The sequence below is a fragment of the Cervus elaphus genome, chromosome 11, assembly GCF_910594005.1.
Source record: "Cervus elaphus chromosome 11, mCerEla1.1, whole genome shotgun sequence".
Lineage (NCBI taxonomy): Eukaryota > Metazoa > Chordata > Mammalia > Artiodactyla > Cervidae > Cervus > Cervus elaphus.
Genome location: NC_057825.1, coordinates 32,315,574 through 32,342,556, shown reverse-complemented (window position 1 = coordinate 32,342,556; position 26,983 = coordinate 32,315,574). Strand labels below are relative to the sequence as shown.

Sequence of the window (26,983 nt, the reverse complement as noted above, 5' to 3'; positions counted from 1 at the left end):
ACACTTTCTAACACCATACACAAAAATAAACTCAAAATGGATTAAAGATCTAAATGTAAGACCAGAAACTATAAAACTCCTAGAGGAGAACATAGGCAAAACACTCTCCGACATAAATCACAGCAGGATCCTCTATGACCCACCTCCCAGAATATTGGAAATAAAAGCAAAAATAAACAAATGGGACCTAATGAAACTTAAAAGCTTTTGCACTACAAAGGAAACTATAAGTAAGGTGAAAAGACAGCCCTCAGATTGGGAGAAAATAATAGCAAATGAAGAAACAGACAAAGGATTAATCTCAAAAATACACAAGCAACTCCTGCAGCTCAATTCCAGAAAAATAAATGACCCAATCAAAAAGTGGGCCAAAGAACTAAACAGACATTTCTCCAAAGAAGACATACAGATGGCTAACAAACACATGAAAAGATGCTCAACATCACTCATTATTAGAGAAATGCAAATCAAAACCACAATGAGGTACCATTACACGCCAGTCAGGATGGCTGCTATCCAAAAGTCTACAAGCAATAAATGCTGGAGAGGGTGTGGAGAAAAGGGAACCCTCTTACACTGTTGGTGGGAATGCAAACTAGTACAGCCGCTATGGAAAACAGTGTGGAGATTTCTTAAAAAACTGGAAATAGAACTGCCATATGACCCAGCAATCCCACTTCTGGGCATACACACTGAGGAAACCAGATCTGAAAGAGACACGTGCACCCCAATGTTCATCGCAGCACTGTTTATAATAGCCAGGACATGGAAGCAACCTAGATGCCCATCAGCAGATGAATGGATAAGGAAGCTGTGGTACATATACACCATGGAATATTACTGAGCCGTTAAAAAGAATTCATTTGAACCAGTCCTAATGAGTTGCATGAAACTGGAGCCCCTTATACAGAATGAAGTAAGCCAGAAAGATAAAGAACATTACAGCATACTAACACATATATATGGAATTTAGAAAGATGCTAATGATAACCCTATATGCAAAACAGAAAAAGAGACACAGAAATACAGAACAGACTTTTGAACTCTGTGGGAGAAGGTGAGGGTGGGATATTTCAAAAGAACAGCATGTATACTATCTATGGTGAAACAGATCACCAGCCCGGGTGGGATGCATGAGACAAGTGCTCGGGCCTGGTGCACTGGGAAGACCCAGAGGAATCGGGTGGAGAGGGAGGTGGGAGGGGGGATCGGGATGGGGAATACATGTAAATCTATGGCTGATTCATATCAATGTATGACAAAACCCACTGAAATGTTGTGAAGTAATTAGCCTCCAACTAATAAAAAAAAATAAAATTAAATTAAAAAAACTGGTATCAGTATAGTCTAGTAGAAAGATGATTTTCAGAATGAGAAAGATTTAGTTTTGACTTTATAGTCAAATAGCTATAATGATCTGTATAGCTTACTTATAATCTCTTACTACAAACTAGAGGACATATCTAGTTCTCTTACTATAATACAGGTAAAACAAATCTCTCTCATCCTGTTTTTAAATGATTAGAAAAAAGTAGAATGCCTAACATTGCTTCAAACATAGTACATACTTGGAAATAATTAATCTTTTAAAGAAATCACAGAATTGAAAAAACCTTACAAAATCATACTGAATCTTTTGCAGAGGAGGAAACAGAAGATCAAAAGGGAGAATGACTTGCTAGTCACTCCTCCTTCCTCGATGAAAATCTAGGTTTCAGACCTATGTCTTATTCCTGACCAACTTAAATTTCTCTGGTCCCTGCCAAGATTCTTCCAAACCTTTAGTGTTTCTGCTAGGTATCATTTAGTTTTATTAAAGACTACAACCTATTTTGGATTTTGTTGTTGTCCAGTCAGTAAGTCGTGTCCAACTCTTTGTGAACCGATGGACTGCAGCACACCAGGCCTCCCTGACCATCACTATGTCCTGGAGTTTGCCCAAGTTCATGTCCACTGAATCACTGATTCTATCCAAACACCTCATCCTCTGCCACCCTCGTCTTCTTTTGACTTCAACCTTTGCCAGCATCAGGGTCTTTTTCAATGAGTCAGTTCTTCGCATTAGGTGGCCAAAGTATTGGAGCTTCAGCTTCAGCATCAATCCTTCCAATGAATATTCAGGGTTGACTTCCTTTAGGATATCTGATCTCCCTGCTGTCCAAGGGACTCTCAAAGAGTCTTCGCTAGCACCACAGTTTGAAAGCATCAATTCTTTGGTAGTCAGCCTTCTTTAGAGTCCAACTCTCACACCTGTACATGCCTACTGGAAAAACCACAGCTTTGACTAGACGGACCTTTTTGGCAAAGTGATGTCTTGGCGCTTTTTTTTTTTTTATTTTTTTTATTAGTTGGAGGCTAATTACTTCACAACATTTCAGTGGGTTTTGTCATACATTGATATGAATCAGCCGTAGGGTTACACGTATTCCCCATCCCGATCCCCCCTCCCACCTCCCTCTCCACCCGATTCCTCTGGGTCTTCCCAGTGCACCAGGCCCGAGCACTTGTCTCATGCATCCCACCCGGGCTGGTGATCTGTTTCACCATAGATAGTATACATGCTGTTCTTTTGAAATATCCCACCCTCACCTTCTCCCACAGAGTTCAAAAGTCTGTTCTGTATTTCTGTGTCTCTTTTTCTGTTTTGCATATAGGGTTATCATTAGCATCTTTCTAAATTCCATATATATGTGTTAGTATGCTGTAATGTTCTTTATCTTTCTGGCTTACTTCATTCTGTATAAGGGGCTCCAGTTTCATGCAACTCATTAGGACTGGTTCAAATGAATTCTTTTTAACGGCTCAGTAATATTCCATGGTGTATATGTACCACAGCTTCCTTATCCATTCATCTGCTGATGGGCATCTAGGTTGCTTCCATGTCCTGGCTATTATAAACAGTGCTGCGATGAACATTGGGGTGCACGTGTCTCTTTCAGATCTGGTTTCCTCAGTGTGTATGCCCAGAAGTGGGATTGCTGGGTCATATGGCAGTTCTATTTCCAGTTTTTTAAGAAATCTCCACACTGTTTTCCATAGCGGCTGTACTAGTTTGCATTCCCACCAACAGTGTAAGAGGGTTCCCTTTTCTCCACACCCTCTCCAGCATTTATTGCTTGTAGACTTTTGGATAGCAGCCATCCTGACTGGCGTGTAATGGTACCTCATTGTGGTTTTGATTTGCATTTCTCTAATAATGAGTGATGTTGAGCATCTTTTCATGTGTTTGTTAGCCATCTGTATGTCTTCTTTGGAGAAATGTCTGTTTAGTTCTTTGGCCCATTTTTTGATTGGGTCATTTATTTTTCTGGAATTGAGCTGCAGGAGTTGCTTGTGTATTTTTGAGATTAATCCTTTGTCTGTTTCTTCATTTGCTATTATTTTCTCCCAATCTGAGGGCTGTCTTTTCACCTTACTTATAGTTTCCTTTGTAGTGCAAAAGCTTTTAAGTTTCATTAGGTCCCATTTGTTTATTTTTGCTTTTATTTCCAATATTCTGGGAGGTGGGTCATAGAGGATCCTGCTGTGATTTATGTCGGAGAGTGTTTTGCCTATGTTCTCCTCTAGGAGTTTTATAGTTTCTGGTCTTACATTTAGATCTTTAATCCATTTTGAGTTTATTTTTGTGTATGGTGTTAGAAAGTGTTCTAGTTTCACTCTTTTACAAGTGGTTGACCAGTTTTCCCAGCACCACTTGTTAAAGAGGTTGTCTTTTTTCCATTGTATATCCTTGCCTCCTTTGTCAAAGATAAGGTGTCCACAGGTTCGTGGATTTATCTCTGGGCTTTCTATTCTGTTCCATTGATCTATATTTCTGTCTTTGTGCCAGTACCATACTGTCTTGATGACTGTGGCTTTGTAGTAGAGTCTGAAGTCAGGCAGGTTGATTCCTCCAGTTCCATTCTTCTTTCTCAAGATTACTTTGGCTATTCGAGGTTTTTTGTATTTCCATACAAATTGTGAAATTCTTTGGTCTAGTTCTGTGAAAAATACCGTTGGCAGCTTGATAGGGATTGCATTGAATCTATAGATTGCTTTGGGTAGAATAGCCATTTTGACAATATTGATTCTTCCAATCCATGAACACGGTATATTTCTCCATCTGATACCAGTTTTTATATTGCTATGAATTAGCACGTGTGAAAGGTCAGATTCCATTTCTGGGGAGTCAGATAAGTCAGTGTAACACAAGCAGTAGGGACAAAGAAGTAATATGGATCCTTCCCAGCTATTGCTCTCCCTGCCTTAACATTTCTTGGAGAAATTACAGCTTTTGGGATCCCCAGTTCTTGGTTAGAACAAGTAAGGAGACTGAAGTTTTGGGAGAGTTTTTAAAGAACTTCTCTTCTTGCCTCGTATTGTTCTCATCATTTTTAAAGACTCAGGTATGTTAGGTTGGGGCTAATAACACAAGACCTAACAGAGGGTCTATCTGTAGAACTTTATTGTGGGCTCCTCCGAACTGTCTTTTGACTAATGGTCCTTATCCTCTGTTAGCGAGGGTCCTGTTATGTTCAGTTTTGGAATTAAAAGGCACCTTAGAACTTAGCAGCTTTCTGTTGAGTGCAGTCCTGTTGTGTATTCTTAATAGGAGGCTCTTTGACTGTCGTTTTCAGTTACTGTGGTGGGAGGGCATGGTAATCTGAGAATAGGGAGTATGGAATTTATTAATGAAATTATTAGTGAATGTATTCTCCTTCATTGTCAGATGAAATTTGGAATTTATCCAAAATTCTGGTTATTGTTAGCATGAAACATTGGAAACCATATTTCAGTGTATGTAGTACCCAACAATGAAGAGTAGGAAAGCATTATTTAGACCAGAGGAAAGACTAAGGAAGGAGTGTGGATTAAAACACCTCTCTTCAGATACATTTGAAGGTCTGTCTATGGAAGAGGTAAACTTTGTTTCTCCAGGAAACAAATTTGGAGTTAAAATAACCTTCTAAAAAAATAGAACTATTAAACTGTAGAATGGACTGACTTTGTTTTGGAGTAACTTGCTCAACACTGGACTATTCAGGGAGATGTTGAGTGACCTGTTCTCATAGGAAAGTCCGTTACTCCTCTGCCAAATCTATAGAATACAAAGCAGCAGTCATCAGGCTTTTTAGCATGCAGGTCAATTTCATCCCACTGCCTCTTTTTTTTTTTTTCTTTTTGCCTCTTTTTGTAAATAAAGTTTTATTGGTACTCAGCTGCTTCAGTTAGTTTCTGCATATTATCTGTAGCTACAACAGAGTTGAGCTGTTGCAGCAGAGGCCATATGACCTATTTGTAGGCCATATGACCTATCTGTCCTTTAACAGAAAAAGTTTCTGCTCTAGAGCCAGAGGAATATCATCCTGACGCAGATAAATTTAGAAAGTAAAGTGAGTTGAGTTCCTTAATCCCTAAGATGTCCCAATAGTTACCTAAATTTTCTTCAAAACTTTGTGACTTTAAGCTTAAAATTAGTCTGTTAATCCATCAAGAATATTTTTTATATTTCTCTGAAATTGTGGTTCAGTTTTTGTTTTCTACTGACTCGATGGCCAGCTGCTCCAGCACTACATGTTTATATAGCCCTCCTTTTTCTTTCAGTTTGAATTACCATCTCTGTTATATATTCTGCTAGTTTACATGCTGTATGTATTTATAGGCACTCTTCTCTTTCACTCATTTCTTTGTTCACTCTAATGCTAGTAATAAGTGTTTTGATTGCAGTGAGTTTGTGTGGTATGTTTAGTAATTAGAAAGGCAGTTCCCCTCTCAGTTTTCCATATAAATTTAAAAATCATTTTATTAATGAAGAATCTGCATAGGGATTCTGGTAGGAATCTAAATGTTACCTCTGAGAGAATGACGGTTAACAAAATCGCAAATGTAAAGAAGAATCTTAAAACTTCTTGGCACGACATCACAAATCAAGTCACTAGACAAATAAATGGAAGGAAATACCTTCAAATTATGTGGCTGTTTTACTGTGTATAACATGCAAAAGATTCTCACAAGATAAAGATAAGGAGGCTTATTGAATAATGAGCAAATGATAGGAATTGGCATTTCACTAGATGGCAAATCTAAGTAGTCAATAAATAACCAGAAAGATTGACAAAACTAGTAGTCAGGATACAGGAAATTTTTATCATTTCAAACTCATTAATAGGTAGAAGTTAAATAGTGTGTTAATATCTCTTGTTCACAAGATAAGGAGTATGCTCATATATTTCTAGTAGAAATGTGAATTGTTTTAGCCTTTTTAGAAAATAATCTAACAGTCTTTAGTTATATACACACACAGATATTTCTTTGCTTTCAAAACCTGTCCCATAGATAAAAAGAACTAGTATATTCATCTTTACTGGAATGCTTATTGCAGGTTTGTTGATTATGGGAAAACACTGGAAGCAAAGTGTATGTTTATGATTAGGAAATTGGTACATGAATTGAGGGACATTCATACAATGAAATAATATGCAGCTATTATAGTGGAGCTAAAACTATGCCAGTTGACTTTGAATTTTGTGAGAAATTGACTTTGTATTTTATGAGAAAAATAAGTTTCAGAGTAGTGTGTGTAATTTGTCACAGTTTTGGAAAACAATGAACCTTTTAGAAAAATCCTCTTATATATGTATTTATTTGCAGAAGATTCTTTAAGTATAACTAATCAAAGGGAATAGATTTGAAAGGAGAAGAAGAAAGAGATAAACAGGAAAGAAATTTTTTAGAAAGAAAACAATATTACATTATAAAATAGAAGTATCCATAATCAGCATGGTATGATTTAGTGTTGTTTCCGTAAAATTTAATATACACACATTCTTTTCTACAAAAGACAGGAACATCAAATTCCACATGTTAACATTTGGTTTTCTTCCTGAACTTTCTGTGGCTTATTCTTTGACCCAGGTTGGTCCAGATGGTCTGATGAAGTTAAATGGTTCAGCGCTTAATAATGAGTTCTTCACTTCAGCAGCCCAAGGCTGGAAGGAAAGACTTTCAGAAGGTAAGTGCTCAACTTTATGTGCCTCCTAGAATGTGTATGCATGGGGTGGGGGCATGTTGGCAGCTCTGAGCCTCAGTGGGTATTTGCCCAGTTTTGGAAGGCAAAGGACAGAACGTTTCATAGAGAAGAACTAGCTATTCTACGTGAAATACATTGCTAGACTTTTATCTAGAGCATGTAACCAAATTTGGCTCCAGATGGAGTTCAGCAAGATGTTTCTTCAAGGGTTTAAAGTTACCTGGGAAACTGAAAATATACAGATTTTTAGGCCCTATTTCTAAAGATTCTGTTTCATTATTTCTAGCTTCATGCCTGGCAGTTGAAATTTTAATAACCAGAATATAGAATGAGTTATTTCATGGTGTTATGAATCATGGTTTGGTAAACAGTGAGATAACTTCTTTCTCACTGCCCCATATCAATGAACCTAACAGTAAAAAGAATTACTAAGAGCTTTTAAAAAATCTGCTTTATTGAAAAAGGTTTTACGTACTTCAGTGGCAGCTAGAGTGGTTTAGTAAATACAATTACCAAGAATTCCTAACTGTGGTCACTGGTTTGCCATGTTTCTAATTCTGATCTAACAGTTTTACAGAGCGTAGATTATAAAGCATAAAAAGAGTAATTGACTGTTTTTGCATAGCATGTAATTATCAGTCACTATTAGCAGTTCTTAAGCCTGACTGCTCATTATACTCACTTGTGGTATTTTTTTTATACTGACATCTCGGCCTCACTCTCAATGATTTTTGTTTTGCTTGAGCTTCAATGGGGTTTTTTTGTTTGATTTTTTCCCCAAGTGATTCTAATGTTCAGCCATTATTAAAGCCACTGACTTTTTTTTTTTTTTTTAATTTTTTATTTGGTTTTGGGGTATAGCTGATAAACAAACAATGTTGTGTTAGTTTCAGCTGAACAGTGAAGAGACTCAGCCATATATATACATGTATCCAATCTGACCCAAACTTCCCTCTCATACAGTCTGCCACATAACATTGAGTTCCATATGCTATACAATAGGTCCTTGTTGGTTGGTATCCATTTTAAATATAGCAGTGTACATAACCTTCCCAAAGTCCCTAACTGCCCCCCCCCCCCACCCCGCAATCATAAGCTGGTTCTCAAAGTTTGTGAATCTGTTTCTGTTTTATAAGTTCATTTGTATCATTTCTTTTTGGATTCCACATATAACATGTAACTGTCAAGTTTTCCCAGCACTATTTGTTGAAGAGGCTGTCTTTCCAACATTGTGGAATCTTGCTTTCTGTGTCATAGATTAATTGACCATAGGTGCATGAGCTTTGGACAAGGAAGTGGCAGCCCACTCCAGCATTCTTGCCTGGAGAATCCCATGGACACAGGAGCCTGACAGGCTACAGTCTATGGGGTCGCAAGAGTCGGACATGACTGAGCAACTAAGAATAGTACATCATGGGCTTATTTCTGGGTTTTCTATCCTGTTCTGTTGATCTGTGTTTCTGTTTTTGTGCCAGTACCATACTGTTTTGATGACTGTAGTTTTGTAGTCTGGTATTTTTTTATTTCAAATACTGTGTTTGTCACTGTGTCAGTACACATAGAATGCAAAGTAACACTTGAAAATTATGGGAGGTTGTGCCAAGGAATAGCTTGTGAAAACAAGTGTGAGAAGCTTTAAAATAAATACAGTTATAAGGGGAGCACTGGGAATGCTATTCATTGCTCACTTTTTGTCAGATCACTGATGGAGCTAATTGACCAGCTAATTAATATCTATATTTTTCCTTATAGTTGTTATAGAAGTGATCACTACAACTGTGTAGAAGGGATCACTTACTGATTACTTTTGACCTTTCTCTTAAAAGATTTCCATGAGCAGAGACCCCATTTTTCTGAAAGAGTCAAAATCACTTGAGCACTTTAAAACATATCTGTTACCAGTACTTTTTTTTTTTTAAGAATAATTTAGATTTATGTTCCCTATTCCCCAACTTTTTAAAGTAGATATTATCAACAGTGCTACCTCTATTATTACATTACTTTTTTTTAATATGAGCAGTCACTGCTATACCTATACATGCTGTCACATTTTATGAGCAGCAAAAACTTTGAACACTGTGAACAGAGTTCAGTACTGTTTATCCTTCCTCTATTAAGCCCAGTGGACACAACCAAAAAGCAGAGGCTGTGGGTGGATTCTGATGGCTAAATCCCTCTACTCCCACTCATAGGCCCAAGACTGTGATAAGTATTATATGTCCTCTAACATGTTTCCTTCCCCTCTTCTTATACTTCTAAGACCTAAGAGGTCTTATACTTCAAATCTACTCTTTCCACTTATTCTTTGATGTCCTGGGCATTAGATAATTAAGGGGAAACAGCCTGTCTCAGGCACAGGTTTTAAGATGGCCTACCAAGCCATGAAATTAAAAGATGCTTACTCCTTGGAAAGTTATGACCAACCTAGACAACATATTAAAAAGCAGAGACATTACTTTGCCAACAAAGGTCCGTCTAGTCAAGGCTATGGTTTTTCCATTGGTCATGTATGCATGTGAAAGTTGGACTGTGAAGAAAGCTGAGCACCGAAGAACTGATGCTTTTGAACTGTGGTGTTGGAGAAGACTCTTGAGAGTCCCTTGGACTGCGAGGAGATCCAACTGGTCCATCCTAAAGGAAGTCAGTCCTGGGTGTTCATTGGAAGGACTGATGCTGAAGCTGAAACTCCAGTGCTTTGACCACCTGATGCGAAGAGTTGACTCATTGGAATAGACCGTGATGCTGGGAGGGATTGGGGGCAGGAGGAGAAGGGGACGACAGAGGATGAGATGGTTGGATGGCATCACCGACTCAATGGACATGAGTTTGAGTAAACCCCGGGAGTTGGTGATGGATAGGGAGGCCTGGCGTGCTGCGATTCATGGGGTCGCAAAGAGTTGGACATGACTGAGCAACTGAACTGAACTGAACCAAGCACATTCATTGTTCTCTACGGATGGAGTGGGAAGGCTTGAGGTGTGGTTGGTAGTGTATGAAAATAAGTGGCATATTCAGAGCAGCTGAGTCTTTGGCATATTGTGTCTTGTTGCTAGGGCACTAGACTCATACACTTTCTGGAACAATTAGAAAACTGACAACTCCAAAAATAGCTCCCTACCTTTACACTGGAACTTCAAAATGTCTTTAAGCAGGGCCATAGCTGTTCATTATGCTGTTAAAGCTGCTGCTGCTGCTGAGTCACTTCAGTCATATCCAACTCTGTGCAACCCCATAGACGGCAGCCCACCAGGCTCCCCCATCCCTGGGATTCTCCAGGCAAGAACACTGGAGTGGGTTGCCATTTCCTTCTCCAATGCATGAGAGTGAAAGTGAAGTCACTCAGTCGTGTCCGACTCTTAGCGACCCCATGGGCTGCAGCCTACCAGGCTCCTCCGTCCATGGGATTTTCCAGGCAAGAACACTGGAGTGGGTTGCCATTGCCTTCTCTGGCTGTTAAAGCTAAAAGGCCTAAAATACAAATTGTCTCAGAGAAAGTGAAAGCGAAAGTCACTCAGTCATGTCCAACTCTCTGCGACCCATGGATTACACAGTCCATGGAATTCTTCAGGCCAGAATACTGGAGTGGGTAGCCTTTCCCTTCTCGAGGGTATCTTCCCAACCCAGGGATCAAACCCAGGTCTCCCACATTAAATAAAACTTAAATAATAAAATGTCCAATGTCATTATTTATCGAAAGCATATGACTATTTTTTCCAGTGGAAAAAAAAGTTTATAAAGAATCTATAGGGAATATTTGGAGCTGGAAGGGAGTGATACAAGGAAAGCCCAGAGAAAAGCCCACTTAAACTCAGCTGAGTACTGGATACTACATGGAGTGGTATGCAAGTGTGTATGTTTCAACTTATGGCACTTAGGTAGTTCTCCCTTACAGTGAGGAATTTGGGGAAATTTCTGTTACTTTCACATGATAGTATTACTCCTTCATGACTCTATCATGATCTACCAGTAGTGGAAAGCTGCAATAACATTTTCCTATTGAACATCTCTTTTTTTGGTACATTGTAGGTGAGTTTACACCGGAGATGCAGGTGAGAATTCGACAAGAGATTGAGAAGGAGAAAAAAGTAGAGCCGTGGAAAGAACAATTCTTTGAAAGCTACTATGGTCAGAGGTAATATCAAGAGATTTTGTAAACCAAATGTTAATTCCTATACGTGTGTCATGTGTTACTCCATCTTACTACCTTCCCAGAAAATCTAGTCTGCAATTTTCCTCAATTTTTTTTACCAAGAAAATTTTTTCTTCTTATAATTCTTAGGTACACAGAATTGGATTTCTTGTAATCTTGTACTCTTTAACGCATTGCCATTATAGATGGTATAGTTTCTTTAAAAAAAGAAAAGATTTTATTTTCTTGAATTAGAGTCCTTTCTTTGCATAGATTGGCTTTTTTTCCAGTAACTTTTTAATACATAAGAATATAGAAGTTCTATCCTTTTTTTTTTTTTAACTGTAGGCAGTTATCCCACAATAGGATAACTTATCCAGAATCACTAAGGAATCCTATAATACATACCATAATATTAACAGGTAATTAAACAGCCTTTCTTCTCTAAAAGACACTCTGGGAGATACACATAGCTGAATCATGTGTATGATTCAGCTGTGAATTACATAGCTGATACAGACCCTTTTCTTAAGGCACTGTAGTCTGAGTCTTGTTTTTTGCCTCACAGAATCTTAGTGGGAGGAATTCCCTAGCAGTCCAGTGGTTAGCAGTCAGCACTTTCACTGCAGTGGCACAGGTTCAGGCCCTGGTCGGGGAACTAAGATCCCATAAGCCATGAAGCATCCCAAGCACCCCGCCCCGACCCAGGAAAAAAAAAGTTAATGGGGACACTTAATAGACGACAGTGGAGCAGTATTGTTTGAAACAGAATTGAAGACTCATGCCCAGAGTCTTACTGTCAGTTTCTCTTCCTTCCTTATGTATACCTAATGGCAACCTTTAAGGGTACGCCATAATCATAGCTTGAAAACAAATGGCTCTCTTCCTTATCTCCATGTCCTTATTCCCTTTTGTGGTCATTTCAGAAGTGATTCTTAATGAAATGAAGAGCCCAGTACACTGGTTTTTTTACCTTCTTTGTGTGATCTTTGAGCTGTTCTACAAAAACCAAAGTGAATACATTTAGACCATGATCACAGGTAGCAGTTATTCTGTAAATATTGTTCATTCCCTCCTTACTAGGTAGATAAAGCATTACAGCCATTCTTGGATCTTTCTGTTTTTAGCTGTTACTTTCTGCCAGCTTTTTGGGAAGGACTACATTTGATTACTGTACAAATTTGTCCTTAGCCATTCCATCTCAGGGGTACAGGACTGATTATTTGAAGTCACCAAAGAGGACTATCTCATTTCTACTTGTAATATTCTGAGACATTAGGGGAAATCTGTAGTAAACCCTCCAGGGTAGTCTAGCTGTTAGCCAGGAAGTCCTACTTGGCCTTCATTCCCAAGATAGCTCAGAGGTGCTTAATCTCAGAATTTTAGAGCTATACCAAGTAAAATTTAAACGGGCTTTCCAAAAATTCAGTTTTCATTTTCAACCTGTAGAGATTAGTCAACTCTCCTACTATCTCCTCTGGTTTCCTTAGATTTCTTGGGCCAGCCTTTCTATGGGACTTCAGAACAAAACTGTTCAGTTCAGTTGCTCAGTTGTGTCTGACTCTTTGCAGCCCCATGGACTGCAGCACACCAGGCTTCCCTGTCCATCACCAACTCATGGGAGCTTACTCAAACTCATGTCCATTGAGTCGGTGATGCCATCCAACCATCTCATCCTCTGTCATCCCCTTCTCCTCCTGCCTTCAATCTTTCCCAGCATCAAGGGCTTTACCAGAGAGTCAGTTCTTCACATTAGGTGGCCAAAGTATTGGAGCTTCAGCTTCAGCATCAGCATATACAGCATCAGCATATTCCACTGAATATTCAGGATTGATTTCCTTTAGGATGGACTGGTTTGATCTCCTTGCTGTCCAAGCTGATTATCGTCCAAACCCACAATCCTAAGGGACATGAGTCTTTGACTTCTTTCACTTCTCTGTGGGAAGTCTGTGGTGCATGCCTCTAGACAATGTAGCTCCTTTGTAAGCAGAAGTAATAATAATAATTAACATTACATTGAGGTTTTATTATATCCTATATACACTGTTCTAAGTACTTTACATGCATTAGTTACTCATCCTAGCAACACTGTGAAGTGATTAGCTTCAATGTACTATTAAAGAAATTAGGTGGTTGGATAGTATGACTGATTCAATGAACATGAATTTGAACAAACTCTGGGAGATAGTGAAGAACAGGGAAGCCTGGCATGCTGCAGTCCATGGGGTTGCAAAGAGTTGAACATGACTTAGGGACTGAACACCACCACTGTTAAAGAAACTGAGGCAGAGAGGCTGCTCACTCACTTAATATCACATGATGGTAGGTGTCAGAGCCAGGGCCTGAATCCAGGTGCTCTAGCTCCAGACCTTTCACTAATATTAATAATAGTGATGATAATATATAAAGACTACCTGTTAAGTATCACAGGTTCTTCCAGATATTGCCGTATACATTATCTCATAATATATTCAATAACATAGGCGATGTCTCAACTACAGTATTTTTTTTCTTCCACCTTTTAGTTCTGGCCTGACTCTTGAAGACTCAAAGAAATTGACAGCTTCACCCAATGATCCCAAAGTAAAGAAAACCCCAGCTGAGCAACCAAAATCTACACTTCCTTCAGAGGCCTCACCTGTCAGTGTAGTCCCAGTAATTCCCCAGTTAGAATCTAAGGAAGAAGTACTGCAGATGCCATCACCAGTCAGGAAAGAAGAACATGAAAGCCAAGATAAGACGCAGCCACACTCCACAGAGCCCCGTCTTTCCCCAGCTACCAATACAGATGAGCTTAGCAGCATTCCTCCCATCAAATGCCCGAAGGATGAGGCTCTTATGGAGCAAAAGCCAGTTGCCTCTGCTGAACAGGAATCTGAGAAAGAGAATCATCTCACTACACCTTCAAATTGTAATAAAAATGAAAGCCAGGAAGCTTTACTTACAGCCCTGAGCAAACCCAAGAGTCCTGGGGTAGAAACAACAGTAATGAAGCCCACAGTAGAAGCAGGTCCACAGGAGACAACTATGAAAGAGCCTCCATCAATACTGGCTGATCACAGCCCAGAAAGCCTCAAGAGGAAATCTTCTCTCACCCAAGAAGAGGCCCCGACAAGCTGGGAGAAAAGGCCGCGTGTCAATGAGCACCGCCAGCACCAGCAGCCATTTCAAGTCTCCCCACAGCCCTTTCTCAGTAGAGGGGACAGGTTCCAGGTGCGGAGAGTGCCACCTCTCAAGGTAAGAGAGCAGGAAGAATTGAAGAGGAGAGATGGTCTGAACAAGTTTTTGGTTTTGCCTACTAAATTTCAAGTGTTTGTGATGTTTCTTAATGTGGAAGCAGTGGTATGTATTTGATATGCATGTAACCATGGTCGTATATGAGTAAAATTACTAAGAAACAGGCATTTAGAAGTAGATCCTAAAAAAAAAATAATAAAAAGTAGATCCTTACAGATCTTTATTGGGATTTGAATACTTATTCAAATATCTGAGAATCTAATGTAATCCACTTCCACCCACCCTCCCTGCTGGCTACTCCTGTATTTTAAGACAATTATGGAAAGTATTCTGTAAGTATAATAGTAAACAGGAGGAGGTCATTGATATAAGAGATCATGTATCTTTGTATCAAGAGCCATGATGTTTAAGTGTACCTTGACCCTTTCATTGCTGCCATAACTGATTTGATGTTTTGAGTGTTTTCAGACCTAATGATGCATTCAGAATCTCCCCACACGGTTTTTAGAAATGCATTTTTTCTCTGGGAGTTCTAATTTTTAATTTTAGGGATAGGACTTAGGGCACATATATTTTTTTAAAGTTCTACAAATAAGTATAATGCCAGCAGACAGTGAGGATGACTTCGGTTCACAGTGTACACAATATGTACATACTCCTTCTTGGGTGGGTGGGGTGGGTTACACATTGTCTTTCTTTTTGTGCTATCCAGAGGCCTCTGTAATTTGAGATAATTCAGCCTGTATGCTTAGCTGTACATGTGTGAGTCTGTAAAAGAGAACAAGAAATTTCCCCTGGACCTCGTAGTAAAGCCAAGAAATAAAAAGACAGGCTTCCCAGGTGGCTCACTGGTAAAGAATTCTCCTGCCAATGCAGGAGACACAGGTTTGATCCCGGGATTGGGAAGACCCCCCCTGCAGAAGAAAATGGCAACCCTCTGCGGTATTCTAGCCTGGGAAATCCCATGGACAAAGGAGCTTGGTGGGCTACAGTCCATGGGGTCGCAAAGAGATGGACATGACTTCGTGACTAAACAGCAACAGTAGTGTGCCACTTTATTTTTTCTGTTGCTCTTCTTGCTTTTACGCACATTTTAAGCAGATATCATAGAAAGGTCTGTATCTTAAATGATCAGCTATTGTGAGTAGTAGTGACATTAAGACAGAGTTGTGTTGAGAAAAGAGCTTTGCGACTTTGGGTGGGAGTGAATGTCAATGGAGGAGAGTCTTTGGCACCAATAGAGGAGGTGAAGGGACCCTAGAGACGGACCTGTGTGGCTGTCTCCATGGATTGGTCTCTTAGCCACAGGCCTCCCATCCTTGTCATAGTGTTCACCCTATTCTCAGAATTTGTGTTAATGAAGTTTTGTTACTCTTATAAAAGAAAGCTAAGTTCTGTTGTTTTTTTCTTCCCCCCTTAATTCTTTCAGATCCCGGTCTCCAGAATCTCTCCCATGCCGTTTCCTACATCGCAGGTCTCTCCCAGGGCTCGTTTTCCAATCTCCATCACTAGTCCTAACAGAACAGGAGCCAGAACCCTTGCAGACATCAAAGCAAAAGCCCAGCTGGTCAAAGCACAGAGGGCAGCCGCCGCCGCCGCCGCCGCAGCCGCTGCTGCCGCCTCAGTTGGAGGGACCATTCCAGGACCTGGCCCAGGCGGTGGACAGGGTCCAGGGGAGGGGGGTGAAAGGAGAACTGCTAGAGGAGGGGATCCTGACTCAGACAGAGTCAGTGAGCCTGGCAAGAGCCCCGCACTGGAACTGGCAGGAACTGGAAGCAGGGGAGGTACGAGAGAGCTTTTACCCGCTGGGCCAGACTCTCAGTCCCAGTCTGAGACCAGGACCGCAGGCCAGCCACAGACTCATAGTGGCCCTGGAGCACAACTACAGCAAACCCCCTCAGTGCCTCCCGCATCTGCCGTCGGTGGAGCATGCGCAGGTGTCCCCTCACCAGCCCACACTCACGCACTCCCGCCAGCTTTAGGAAAATTAAGTAATGAAAAACTAAATCCCCCCAGGGCAACAGGCACTGTGGCCTCTCTTAGCCAGCAGCAAGGGCCTAGTAACGGTAGGCAGGAGAAAGCACCTCCAGCTCCAGCAGATCCTCCTCTGATGGCGGGTGCCTCACCTGTTCATTTTGCAGCCGCTGGCACAGTAGAGCCTAAAGCAGGTTCTAGTAAGAATGCCCCAAATCCTCCAGCCTCAGCAGAGATAAGTGCTAGCGCTTCAGTGGATCTAACCTCCTCCCCTTTAACATCTCTGTTAACGACAGCCACTTTAGAGAAGCTCCCTGTGCACCAGGTCAGCATAACCACAGCGCCTACCGGATCAGCTCCATCCTTGAGCACTTTGCCGGCAACTTCTAGCCTTAAAACTCTGGGAACTTCTTCACATATGAATGGACCCATTTCAAGGCCAAGCTCTAGTATCCCTGCTAATAATCCTTTGGTAACTCAGCTGCTGCAGGGCAAAGATGTTCCCATGGAGCAAATTCTGCCTAAACCTCTCACCAAAGTTGAAATGAAAACTGTTCCACTCACTACAAAAGAGGAGAAGAGGGTAGGAGCACTCGTGGGTACCAGCATGACAGAGAACAGCACCAGAGAGGAAGTGCACGAGAGACAGTCCCATCCAGCTGCACAGCACCTGGGTAAAACTTTGCAAAGCAAGCAGCTCCCCCAGGTTCCAAGACCCCTGCAGCTCTTTTCAGGTAAGGATCTAAGGGACTCTGGCATTGACACACACCAGTACCAAGAAGGACTCAGTAAGGCCACCCAAGATCAGATTCTTCAGACTCTCAGCCAGAGGGTTCGGAGGCAGAACATTCTCTCATTTGTGCAGCCCTCGCAGTTCAGCTTTACTCACTCAGGTTTCCAGTTCGAGGACATCTCCACAAGTCAGAGGTTCATGCTGGGTTTTGCTGGCAGAAGGACATCCAAGCCTGCAATGGCAGGTCACTACTTACTTAATATTTCCACATATGGCCGGGGTTCAGAGAGCTTTAGGAGGACCCATTCTGTGAACCCCGAAGACCGATTTTGTCTGAGTAGTCCCACTGAGGCCTTGAAAATGGGATACACAGACTGTAAAAATGCAGCAGGAGATAGTAGCAGTGGGAAGGAAGATGATACTGACGAGGAAAGTACTGATGATGAGCAAGAATCTGTCCTGGTGAAGGAGGAGCCGCAGGCCGCCCAGAGTTCTGGCAAGTGTGATGCAAGTTCAGGACCACACAGTAGAGAAACCCTGTCCACCAGTGACTGTGCAGCTGAAAAGAACGTGAAGGCAGAGACACCAGTGCCTGAACAGACCCCTTTTAGTAAGGAGAATTACCTGTTCACTCGAGGCCAAACCTTTGACGAGAAGACCCTAGCCAGAGATTTTATTCAGGCAGCGCAGAAGCAGATGGCTCATGCAGTGAGAGGTAAGACCATGCGGAGCAGCCCAGAGCTTTTCAATTCTACGTCTCTTCCTCTGCCTGCAGACAGTCCTACCCATCAGTCTCTCCTCCTTCCACCACTGCAAACCCCAAAGCTGTACGGGAGCCCCACACAGATCGGGCCAAGCTACAGAGGCATGATCAACGTCTCCACCTCATCGGACATGGACCACAACTCTGCTGTCCCGGGGATGCCCGACTGTAGTCAGGTGCCTAGCAATGTTGGTGATGTCATGTCCTTTTCAGTGACTGTCACGGCTATCCCTGCCAGCCAGGCCATGAATGCCGGCAGCCACGGCCAGACCATTCCTGTCCAGGCCTTTCCTGAAGAGAACAGCATAGAGGACACACCTTCAAAATGTTACTGCCGATTGAAAGCCATGATCATGTGCAAGGGCTGTGGAGCCTTCTGCCACGATGATTGCATCGGCCCTTCCAAACTGTGTGTCTCCTGCCTCGTTGTTCGGTAATGAGATCAGAAAGAAAGCACTCTGTAAAGGAGACAGGAATGGGGAAGGGTTGATAGATGTGGTTTTTGCATTCTTTTGGAATCATAGAAATAAACAAGTAGGTTTCAGTTTGAGTTGTCTTAAGAGACAAGTGTTACTTAATCAGGAACACAGAATACAGATCTTACATTTTAGAGAAAGAGCACCTTGTATAGTAAGTCCAAGTTGAGCAAGACTTTGTGAATTTGTGACAAGTTTGCACTTACAAAATCATGTAAATATGTCACATCTCGTTTTAACATTTTTCCAGGTGTTTAGGTAATGATGTATTACTTTGACTTCAGATTGCTGTTCCACTTCATGTGACTTTTCACTTCATGTGAAAAGTTTAATGCCACACATGGTAAAAGGCAGCGATTTCCCTTCTGCCCTTTCCTGAGAGGCTATAGAAAGGAAGGAGTGGAGGAATGGTCTGAGGAAATGACTGTTCATGTTGGTTATGTCTTGACAGTCTGACCGCAGGCTTTACATAGATTCTTCAGCCTTTGCAGAATTTAGATTGAGGGTTTACTCACTCCCTTTACCTAGGTGGAACCTGCTCCAGTTCTTATTTTTGATAAGGCATTAATTTCATAGGTAGTGTTTCTGACTCTGAAAGTTCTGAGTTGGTTCTTGATTTCCACAGACCAGTCCTATTGCCAGGCACTCTGCTTGCAGTTTATGAATCCCTGCCATTCCCTAATCCCACTTCTTTGCCCTGAAGAAGAGAGTGTGAACTATGAAAGGGTTGCCTCACTAGACCCCTCGGGTCACCATCACCTGTGCAGGGCAGTGAGTCCAGCAATAATCCCTGAGGATTTAGTCATTCATGGGAGCTTACAAACAAGTTTGAGATACTAGTACAAAATTAACAGAGAAGTGTCAGTGATAAGGTGTTTTGTTGGGTAAGCAGAGTAAAGGTGCAGAAATTGTTGAACTGAATTTAAGGAACTTTGGAGGACAATTTTAACACTAGAAACAAAGTAGCCCCTCTCTCTCCCCCTCTTTTCTCCAACCTGTTACCTAATGTTCTACAGTCAGCTGTATCTACAGGTAGAAAAACTCTTTAATACCACATTTGCCCCATGCTGTTATATCTGTTTTGACCTCCCAGGCATTTGAGGAGCATGGAAGTCATCTTAATTATATTACTTTGAACATATATGTGTGGCATACACACTGTAAAAGTCAGACACTTTTCCTCTTTTAGAAAATATGTCCCCTGTTTTGGATTACTGCTGTCTAAACATTAGAAGTTTCTAATGTAAAGGGGCTTTAGTGAATGACTAAGGGAACATTTAGAAAGGAAGAGATACTGACTCCAAATTTTTGTTTTTTCCTTTTTTTTGTTTCCTTTTTGTTGAATCCTGTCTCGTTACTGAAGAATTTTGAATACATGTGTTTAGGTCACGGTTAAAGAACATGAAAATAAATCTACAGTTTACCAGAATTTGGTATTAAAAAGTTGGGGATTAAAAAAAAAAAAAGTTGGGGATTGTCAGTGTGCATCGTTTGCATATTGATTTCAAATCTCCTAATTCTATGTGTGTAAAGAACGTGTATTAGTGCCACCTAGCACAGTCGTCATCGTGCTTAATATTCAGGATGTGATATATACAAAATGCAGAACAGTTTAAACTCCTTAATTAAGGGGTCACATTCCAGATAGGGGAAAGTAGACAGTAATAATCTTAGCTTTGCCCCCATTGTACTACCAACCCCTCCCTACCTCACCTCTCAAATTATACGTACACTCTTAATACTTTCAAACCCACAAGAAACTATTTACTTTTGTTCTTTGTTTGTTTGTTTGTTTCTGAGTTTTTTATGGCCCAAAGCACATAGAGGGTTAATATCTGTGTTCTATTTCAGCCAAGACAATTTGATGTTCTTCTAACTTCCATTTTTCTTCCAGCACACACATAGCTAACAGATAAGAAATCTGCAAGGATCCAGGGATAAGGAGCAAGTTCTCCAGCCAGTAACCAGTAGAAATCAGAAACCATGGTTCTGTTCTCAAATTGTCAGTGCCCTGGGTAATCCCAAGGGGTGTTTAAAAGACCTGTTGATAGTTAAAACTCTCCATTCCTAGCTTTCTCACTCCCCACTTTAGTGGCAGGACTGAGGGATGGCCTGCCTGCCTGCAGTGGTTGACTGTTTCAGAACTGACCCTACGGTGAACTTGAATGATCAATTTGAATTTTCAAAATGATTTTTCTTCTTCACACCTTTCCTATCATAGAAAGTCTCTCCTCCACGGTTCTCTTCATCTAAGGATGGACAGACTAACCAGGAAAGGAGGAAAGGCATCAGGGATTTTCACGTCCGTTTAGAGAGCAAACCATATTGTGCCTATTCATCTTGACCCAGGCTCTTGCAGAGAGGCCCTAAGCAGTACCATTCACCAGATTCTCTTTACAAATAATCCCCAGCTAATAAAATAGTACATCGTCAGCTAGGTGCACTGCCTCAATCTTGACTAAATGAGAAAATAGATGCTGTTAGATTGGTACAAAATTGAATGCAGTCTGTTTGTCAGTTTGTTTCGAAACAGTGGTGTCAGGTAGAAGGTCATCTTACAATGCTGACTGAACTGAAAGAACAAAAATTAGAATCTGGCTCTTTCAAAAATGAAGCAGTAGGAACAATAAAACCTTTAAATTACTAGAATATCATATTCCAGTACCTTTCAAGCAGTTTTTAATCTTAGGTTTTCAGTTACTTTACCTTTCAGTTCAGTCTGGAATGTGTCTAATAAGTGCTCAGCTTATTTTTATGGTATTAAGTTGCACTATTTCCAGTGACTAGTCAGGCATGTTGCCTGATGCTGATGCCTCCAGGGTATCTTCTCTGCCTTCAGGTAACCTTACACTGCGGGTCACCTTGGGGAGATGGCATTAATGGTGTATCTATCACCTCAGTCTCACTGACAAATATTCTAAGTTGTCTAGTAGAGAAGGCTCCCTGAATCTTAAAGATTTTTTATTAAAATTCTTCCTCCTATTAAACAAACAAAAAAGCCAAATAACCTGAAGTTGTTTGCCCTACATAATAACCTATGTTGAAGATACTGAAGCTGTCTGTAGTACCCCATGTAACATTTTTTAAAAATTAGACCTGGCAGACGGGAAATTTTTCTTGTGGTGGGGAAGCATACTTATATGGGCTGGGAAGGCACACAGTGTAGATACCACAAATTTAAATAAATAGCCAGAAGAAGACCTTATTGCCTTCCAGGTGAAGGCATAAACTCATTCATAATTGGATAGTTTACCATCCTAATTTCTTACTGCCTTTCTTCACCTAAGAGTCCTGAAGGCCTCTTGGGTGAAATTATTTGTTAAAATGAGGGAGTCTTTTCTGGTCATGACATCACTGTTTAGAGCTGTCAGTAAGCAGTACTAGGGTTTTCTCTGTGACTTAGGGATTTCACTTCACAGCAAGGAGAGAAAAGTCTCCCCATTTCATTACAACAATGTGCTAAGTAAAAATGTGCTAAGTAAAAAAACAAAAAAAACTTGGCCAAGGGTAGCTTTCAGCTCAATTCATAGAATAGTCCAAAGAGACTCTGAGAAATATAATAATAAGCAGGGATCTTTCCTACCGTGTTTCAATACCTACATAACCTATTGAAAGAGAACAATAGGTAAAACAGTTCCTAAAGTTGAAGTAAGAGCTTCATAGATTCTTGGTTACTTTATTTTTTTTAATGCTTTACATTTGATACAACTGTTAAAGATCAATTTTAAAAAATAGCTTTCCAGTAATATATTTTAAGTAATATATATTTTAATATCTATGTAAAAAGTGACAGTGGAAGACTTTGAATTTCTCATATAAGGTATGTTTAATGTAGGACCTCACTGTTAAGGCACAAATTATTTCAAAGAAAGTTACTCAAAGACACTCAGATTATTTCCAAAAAATAAGAAAATGCAATAAGGGGACGTTTTGGAGTTTATTTTTTATTTTAAAAGATAATTGACTTATTTACCACAAGCTATTTTTTTTCCTTCTGGCTTAAAGGTTTGTAGAGACTGGTTTGGTAAATGCTAAACTTTTGTGTCTTTTGCCTTTTTAAAGGAATTGTTAACATTGGAATTGAGGGTATGTACAGAGAAGTTGGTGTCAACACCATTTAAAAACATATTTTTTCACAAGTATAGAAAAATCATTTTACATAAGAATTTTAAGTATTTGCAATAAATATATGTGTATAGATTGTATGTATTCATATATTCTTATTTTTCATTTTATTATTAAGTAAAAGATAATTAAAGTGAAAATGAACAGCCTTGGAGTATTTGATGCATCTTGAGGTCTGACATACATGTGAAAGGGGTGCGGGTAAGGGCCCTCAGCTGTTGCCTTATACTGCTCTTGGAAGATTACCAACAGATTGCACAGAAGATAGTAAAATGAGAAATTTGTGATAAATCAGGGTAGTGTATTTCTTTCAGAACTCTAGTAAAAATATTACATTCTCCCGATCTGTCTGTCTCTCTGCTTTCACCCTTAAATTTGTTTTCTCTCCTAACCACCTAATGTTACTGCTGGGAAAGTCAAAACAAAACACAGTGCATTCTTTTTTTTTTTTCCATTTATTTTTATTAGTTGGAGGCTAATTACTTTACAATATTGTAGTGGTTTTTGTCATACATTGACATGTAGTATGCTTCTAAGACAAAGAATGATAAGAAAATACCTGTAAGGGGGGGAGTAGGTTTTTCTTTTTCCACAGTGGTTAATAACTGATTAACATTCTCTGCCACCACCTTCAGGCCATAGAGTTTACATGAAGAAATAATCTCATGAAGATAATAGAAATCATTCTGTTTCCCTTCTTTGAGAAGTGAATTTCATAGCCAGTTTTATGTCTTTCCCAATTGATCTGGAGACAGAAGGGCTAAGAAAACTTGAATGTTGCTCTTCTAATGCCAAGAAATATGTTTATGGAAATGAGGACTGAGCCAAATGTTAGAGGAGAGGTTAACCACATACCTGGAGATAACCTGGAGTCCTGCTCTCCAGAAGTCATTTTGAGATTGTAAATATTTAGTTCTAGGATATGACTGAAGAGCAGAGGATACCTAGATAGTCTTTGGAAATAAAGAAATATAGCCCATTCTTTAAAAATGAATAATATATAACTTTATTGGTGACCTGAAAGGAAGTAAGGTCAGAGTTTGAAGAATATATCTTAATGACCTATGAAACACTTAATTGTAGTTTACTAGTTCTCTCCATAATTGCTGTGGTGATTTTCACTGATAAAAATTGCAATTTTTGGAAATTAGAATATATAAAATACTTTTTAAAAAGAGTATGCCGCTTTGGGCGGCACGCAGGATCTGATCTTCCTGACCAGGGATAAAGTGCATGCTTCCTGCATTCAGGATGCAGAGTCTTAACCACTGGACCACCAGGGAAGTCCTGAGAATGTTTTTCTTTTTTTTTTTTTTTTTAATTTATTTTTATTAGTTGGAGGCCGAGAATGTTTTTCTAATAGACAGCCTTATTATTTTTAAAAAATTGAAAACTCATACATAGGGTTGCCCAAACATGTTGAAAATAGACGCCTAAGAGAACAGCACTAAATCTTTACTGGAAAAACACTTCTAAAGGAAAAAAATCCTCAGGAACATGTGCCTCATAATTCCCATATTTGGTAGATAAGAATGAAGGTGAAATATTTCAAAGTGTGTGAACCAATCATGATAACCATTTACAAGGATGGGCCCCCCCCCCTCAATTTCTGATGCATACTTAACTGTTATTCCTACCTCACAGGAAGTAAAATTCATGTTCAGGTAGTGACATAGGACCTCAAGGACTGTAGTTGGTTTAGAAAGCAATACACCAGAACACAGCTTCAACTTGGATCCCCAGCTTTCCTTTATTTATGTCACAGAGTCTTAGAAACCTGTGTTCATTGCTTTTTAACACTAGTTGACCAAGAGTGGGCTCCACAAATCAAATTTCAGTGTTTTCTAGTTGTTTCTGTACATAAATCATGATGTTCAAATATCTTTTGAACACCTATGTGCTAAGCACTGTGCTAAAGTTCTGGTTAAGCAAAGGTAAAAGCAGTCATGTAAAAGGCTTTCCTAAAGGAAGAACCGTATAGCATGGGTCTAGTTCAGAGCTCAAGGAGTAATATATGCTACTTCCCAAGATACATTGGACATTTAATAAGAGTAAATGAACTATGAAATAGAGGTCTTTGAGGCACTGAGCAAAGCACAGTGGCAAAACATGAAGAAAGAAAAGAGGCATTCCCCCTGCATGAAAATTCAGTGTGGGAGTGAGCCAAGTTGATAAAATTTACCTCCTTTTGACAACTGTCATTTGAAGATCTAGAGATTAATAGAAATTTCAAGAAATCTCTTGGTAATACCTAGATTGAGAAAGTCATTCTGTTCAGTATGTCAGTAAAGATACTTCATCTTGTTTTCAACTAACAGTTTGGTAAAGCAGCTTTCCTGTCAAACCCAAAATAAGCTAACGGAAATAAAAAAGCTTGATTTCCATCTTGTAGACTGGTGAGAAGGAAGTGTGTTCATTTAAAACTTAAAAAGATATTTTCATTCCCTTTCCCCCTCCATTATGGATAAAATTAATGTTCTTTTTATTCTAGTATTGTAGAATTGACTGCCCCCCCCCACACCTTTCTACATAGAACTTGAATTAAAAGAGGCTTCAGTAGGACACTTGCCCTTGTAAAGTGGCCTAAATCCTAATTCTTTATGACTTTCCAGTAGAAAGATTTTAAAAGGATAAATTATTTTCTCAGTGCTTACTCTTGAACTTTCTTTACCTGGATTATGGGTTTGCAACTTGAATTTCTGTATTCCAAAATATCCATGTTCACCTTTCAGTCAAAAAGGTATTAGGTGTATTCCACCATGTAATACAGTCTCAAGTCTGTCCAGGAAGTAAGGGTAGATAGCCTGTGTTTTCCTTATACTTAATGACCTTAAAGAGAAGATTGGGTTCCTTTTAGAAGGACTGTATAAACTAAGGAATCTCTGTACCACTGTGTATCTCTCAGTCTTAACCTAAAAAGGGCAAGCATGCCTACAAAGATTTCCTTGTCACAGACTAAACTTGGAAGAGAGAGCTGATCAGTTGTGGAGGTGGGCTGTGACTAGATACCCGGCATTCATGAAGAATAACTGCAAATTGAGCTTTCCTGGTTCTTCAAGCTCAAAAGAAACTAAAGGGAAAATCCTGATTTTCATCTTGGCTGCAAAGCCTAGTGAATGCATAGGGAAGAAGAAAGATAAATCCAAGATTGGATTTAAGATAGATTAAAACCTAAGATTATTTTTATCCTTATACTGAAACTTTTTTTTTTTTTTTAAGGTTTTGGATTCCTATAATGTAATGAATTGCCATGAGTGGAACATGGAATTTGATGTGAGGCATTTTGTGGGCTAAGTGATGGTTTTCTATTGAACTATATTATCTAGTGACAGCTTTTGCCACTGCTCAGCATTTAAGGTTGTGCACCTGTGGCTAAGTGATGCAGACATTGGCTCAGAAAAATTCTATATTAAACCAACTAGAGCACTTGGATCCTCTTTGTAAATAATGTTTAATATTCAGATTAGCCCAGTAAGAAAGCAATGCACTAAATGTTATCAAAATACCTGAAGATACTTTAGAACTATTATTATACACACAGTCTATGTCCTTCCTATGGAAAGTGTGGTATGTAAAATCTTTTATTTCTTGAGTCAGTTCTTTTCAAAAACCAGTGTCTAATGTTTTCAGATACCTAGAGCTTAGAAACACTGGAGTTAGACTTGAACTCCATGTCAGCCGTTGTTTTCATTTTAGATTTTCAGGCATAGTGGTTTGAAGGGAACCCAGCTGAATCCATATGTAATCATTTTGAACAAGCTTTAAATAAATGAAACTCTTACAGAGTCTCAAAATTGGTTTCCTGTTCGTTGTATACAGAGACAGAATCTGCGCTGAAAAGGACCTGACAGTTTTACTCTGATAATAAACTTAGTGAAGAGCAAGTTTGTCATTAGAAAGTTTGTTATGAAATTTTTAGAACCCATGAAAGATCTAGAGTACATGATAAATGAAACTCTAGAAATTAAAAACTTTTAACCATAAGTGCTACGACCTATTTTTTTAAACCCATATTCTGAGAATCATTGCTTCATACCTTAAGACTTTCACCAGCACCAAGAGAAATCAGAATGGAAGAAATGACCTTAGTTGGTCTTACTTTAAAATTTTTGTACGCATAGGCCTTAGCACTTTGACAGATAAAGCTCTGCCTTTTAGCTCCTTCTCACTCTTGTCTTTATTCTTCCTACTTTTAGACTGTTTCTCTTACTGGTCATATAAAACTACCTTCAGGATTGAATGTATAATAATGTTTCTGCACATGGACAAACTGTATTTTATCTTAATGATTCATTTTATGTTGAATAAAGGCATACAGTTTTACTCTAGTGACTGTGCCTTTTCTTTTCCAAAGAAACCAGACACCATATTGAATGACTCAGCTGTTTGTTTCCCCTTCCCCTGTACCTGATTGCACAGCTGTTCCTGGGTCCTGGCTAAATTTGGGTATTACAGAGAGTGCCAGTCTCTTCAGGCAGCACTCAAAGAACTCAACATGAGCATTCACTCATAAAGAGTGAATGCATTTCAAAAATTA

At 39.6% G+C, this 26,983-nt stretch overlaps 1 protein-coding gene across 3 annotated transcripts in view; it reads left to right on the top strand.

The window, feature by feature from the left end:
* ASXL2 (ASXL transcriptional regulator 2) overlaps positions 1-26,774 on the top strand; it is a 119,893-nt gene extending 93,119 nt beyond the window's left edge. For all 3 annotated transcript variants that reach the window (XM_043917367.1, XM_043917366.1, XM_043917368.1), the window contains 4 exons: positions 6,895-6,991; positions 11,036-11,141; positions 13,664-14,375; positions 15,805-26,774. In XM_043917367.1, the coding sequence (XP_043773302.1) occupies positions 6,895-6,991; positions 11,036-11,141; positions 13,664-14,375; positions 15,805-18,282 (3,393 nt within the window). In that variant the 3' untranslated portion in view covers positions 18,283-26,774. The remainder of the gene's footprint in view (positions 1-6,894; positions 6,992-11,035; positions 11,142-13,663; positions 14,376-15,804) is intronic.
* Positions 26,775-26,983: the final 209 nt, after the last annotated feature.